This window comes from Cupressus sempervirens, chromosome 9, assembly GCF_028749045.1.
Source record: "Cupressus sempervirens isolate cs-2001-9-10 chromosome 9, ASM2874904v1, whole genome shotgun sequence".
Classification (NCBI taxonomy): domain Eukaryota; kingdom Viridiplantae; phylum Streptophyta; class Pinopsida; order Cupressales; family Cupressaceae; genus Cupressus; species Cupressus sempervirens.
The window spans coordinates 118,215,591-118,219,492 of NC_143126.1; the positions used below are offsets into that span (position 1 = coordinate 118,215,591).

The 3,902-nt window shown below is 36.5% G+C and overlaps 1 protein-coding gene across 1 annotated transcript; it reads left to right on the forward strand.

Annotated features, from left to right (window-relative positions):
- The first annotated feature begins 998 nt into the window (after positions 1 to 998).
- Positions 999 to 2,049, forward strand: LOC149537824 (uncharacterized). The gene has a single exon (XM_089799206.1). It carries the CDS (start codon positions 1,304 to 1,306, stop codon positions 2,006 to 2,008), a length of 705 nt encoding a protein of 234 aa, XP_089655332.1. The 5' UTR covers positions 999 to 1,303; the 3' UTR covers positions 2,009 to 2,049.
- The last annotated feature ends 1,853 nt before the right edge of the window (positions 2,050 to 3,902 follow it).

A 3,902-nucleotide genomic window follows, 5' to 3' on the forward strand; every position in this document is an offset into this window, starting at 1 on the left:
TCCAAGTTTCAAAGATGTTAAACCATGAAAGTAAATTAATGGATAAACCTCCATAGGAGATTGATAGTTAGTATATTCATCATTGGGACAATAACTTATCAAACTTTGATATTACTCCTTGAACAAACAAACAAGACCAAAAGACAAACTTATATGAGAATTAGTTGTGAGTTGAAAAGAGTTTAAGTTTAAGCATTAGATTTCAAAGAAAAACTCAAGACTTATTAAAATATTCAACTCACATAAAAATAAAGTTTAGGAAGAGATGTCAGAGTCTGATAGGACTTTTCGAACTACCATCAACACCAACAATAATAGAAAATAACTAAAAAGAATGACGTAGAGTTGTTAGGTAACATGGATTGACATGTGTAAACATAAGATAGTTTCCTAACTTAGACATAAACCCAATGAATTCTGAAAAAATAACAAGTTGATATGTTATGATATTAGGCTTAACCAACTAGAACATGCTCTAAACTATTAACAAATGACTAAATTCAGTGAGAACACAATGTTCACTCTTTAGTGATAAAAGATTAACATATCTATGCTCTTCCATGTTTGAAAGATGTTAAACCATGTCAATGGGCCCTTAAAGAGCCTGTCAGGGATCAAGTCTCGCTGAATCAGGTCGGGATTGTGCATTGGGCAAATTTGGTGGAATGGATACCCTTTAGTCCTTGGCTCTTAGCTGAAGAGGTTCAGCCGTAAGACTCGTACTCCTATATTAGTTACAAATATTTCGTGAAAGACCTCCATAAAAAAAACCGTTAAACCATGAATGTAAATTAATCGATAAACCTCCACATGAAATTTATATTTACTATGTTCACCATTGAATTAATATAAAACCAATAGCAGACAGTAGAATGTTGAGTAGTTAGAGGAAAAGGCAGCAGTAAAATGGACCACCACTGTAATGTCCCGGTCCCCACCCACAATGTCAATAAAATTAACGCTACAAATCGGTGTGGGTAAAGGTAAACACTCAGTCAGAAAGTGTTAATAAAAGAGATGGGGAGTTAAACCGCCACAGGAAAGAATGTATGAATTGGGTATTTAAGAGGGGCTCTTGAATCCATACGCCATTGTTAGCCCATCAGAGCAACAACAACAACGATGAGAACGTTACGTAGCGTCTCATCGCTCTTACCATCGCCGACAATGTAGAGACGGTCAATATCAGTGTACAAATCTCATTTTGTTTTGTATGTGAATCCTCCCGTGACTCTTGCTGCTGATTCATCCCCATTTCTTTTCATTAAAGACCCAAAGGGAACTTCTTCTCATTCAGCCATCCATGGAGCGCATGGAATGTTGCAGCAATGGCGTGAACAAGCAGAGGACCAACATGGGAAAGGGGAGACCTTACAGAGGAGTGAGGATGAGGAAGTGGGGCAAATGGGTCTCAGAAGTAAGGGAGCCCAACAAGCGCTCTAGGATATGGCTAGGGTCATATGCTACTCCAGAGGCCGCTGCAAGGGCTTACGACACTGCTGTTCTCTATCTCAGAGGGCCTTCTGCATCCCTCAATTTCCCTGATGAGGTGCTTAAGCAGGAGTTCAAGGGCCCATGTGACCTCTCGCCTACAAGTATCCAAAAGAGAGCCCAAGAGGCAGGTGCTGCTGTGGACCATGCCTTGCAGCTGCAGAGGGGCTTGCCTTGTAAGCCCCCCAAGAAATCCAACAATCATGGTGGGAGTGATTGTAAGATGGTGAGCAAGGTTGAAGTTAGGAAAGAAGATGAGGAAGATGAAGAATCTAATGAGAATAGTAGTGATAGTAATAAGCATCAACATCGTTTGGTTTTTCATGACTGGTTTGCTCATGAGGCAGAACCGCCATTGTCTTTGTCATCCTCACCATCATCTACAACAACAAGTGTGAGCTCAGTGGGATCAAACAGTGCGGTGCTCAATTCAAGGCACTTGTTGGTTTTTGGGTCTAACAGTTTTCCTGACCAAACACTTGGACTCAATCTGTACAGGCCAGAAAAAAGGGTCTGAGTATTTTCACAAGGAATTACAATAAATTCTTTTTGTTAGCACTCTGTGGTAACCCTAAAGCAATCTGTGGTAACCCTAATTTTTGAATTTTTTTCTTTTAAGCTTTGTACAACATGGAAAAAGAGTTTATTCCCCCGTTTTTTTCATTTATGGTGTGTAACATGGAATATGAGTTTTTCTATTGTATTGATGGATTATAACGATGCCAAAAGAAATTTACAAAAACTTTGAAACCCATTTTAAGGACTGCACCTGAAAAAACATATCAGTGATGAATTTGTTTATATGTTTGTTCATCCATAAAAATTTATGACCCATCTTTATGGACTGTGAGAAATCATATCTATATAACTTACTTTGTATGTTTGTCATCCATTAATATTTGTAACCCATCTCAATGGACTGTGAAGTTCTTGTTTATATAATGGTTTTGTTTATATATTTCTTGTTCGTGAATAAAACTCAAGAGGAAAAAATTCAATAAACGGATTGAAAGTAAAATACTACTTTTAGGTTCAAGATTCTTAGAGGGAGCTGCTGTTGTCCTTGGATTCGAAGTTTTAGTTTCATACCATCGCTGTTCAATTAGCTTTTGTTTCTTGCCATTGTTGTTCTTTTACTGTTTGTTTCATGCTATTATTATTCTCCAATCACCGTGTATGCAGTAGAGAAAATTTTAGATTTTAATTTATGCTTGTTTTATTGATAAATTAGTAGAAGATTCTTAGGGAGAGTTGGTCTTTGATTTCTGCTATTTTATGTTTGTTGTATTTATAAGATAGTAAAAGATTCTTAGGGAGATTGATTTCTGCTATTTTCCTGAGATTCTAAGTTCCTGAATTATTCTATACATGTTCCCTCTAATAGTTTCATGATATCTTCTTCTACTATCACGATTAATGCATAGGAGAAAGAGGAAAAAGATTTAGGTGTCATGTATGTTTCTCAGTGATTTGAACTGTATTTGTTATAATTTTGGTGGACATGTTCTAATATAAGTATGTGCCACTGATTATACTTTTTACCCTTCTCAAATTTTCCAAGTGGTTATCAAACTTTCTATATTTTTATTAAACACATATTTAGTAGTGAGATGACTTAAAATGTCCCCTCCTCAATATAATCCTAAAACGTCTTTTATTCATATTAGCTAAAACTATGTCAAACAGCAAATTAATGGATACAACATGTTATACGATGTAGCTTTTGCTGTGAACTCAGCTTCCCCTAGAACTCATTAGCTTTTAAACACCATATGTAAACTAAAACTAATCAGAACGTATTTATGAATGGCATGTTGTTGTGGTTTTCCTTTGGCTCTGCGTGAGTTATTATTATTGGGAGGCATGTGCAAACACAGCTTTGGAGCAGAATAGACATTTCAAAAGTCCCTTCATTATTTTTATTTGTTTTGTTTTGTTTGAAGCAAGCATGGCTTGTATTCCAAGGCAATGGCTGACATAAAGTTATGGAATGAAATATTTAATGGGAAAAGTTGATGGTGTAGAAAGCATGCATGTGATGAATGGTCGGTGAGAAATATAATTTTATGAGTGAATTTTATAAAACTTAGTGGGCAGATGGAGGTGGTGGATTAGGCAGTTATAGATGTCGGTGATGACAGGCACTCAGGAGGTGGCCATATGGCAAAATAATCAATTTTTTTCTTCTCTTTTTACTTGGATATGAAAAGAAATGGGATGAATAAAATGTCGGTGGGCATTAAAAGGGCCCATCTTAACTTTTTCAACTCTCTAAAAGTAGCTTTCTGTGTTTCGTCACTTCCCTTAATTTGGCCACAAGTCATGTTTGGTGTGTTTTTTTATGAGCCCACGTGCTCTGTTTTTAATGACCCTTTATAACCAGTTGCACTCTATATCTGATGATGCCCATG

Coding starts and splice junctions, on each gene's coding strand:
- LOC149537824 (XM_089799206.1), top strand. CDS start 1,304: ATGGAGCGCATGGAATGTTGCAGCAATGGCGTGAACAAGCAGAGGACC.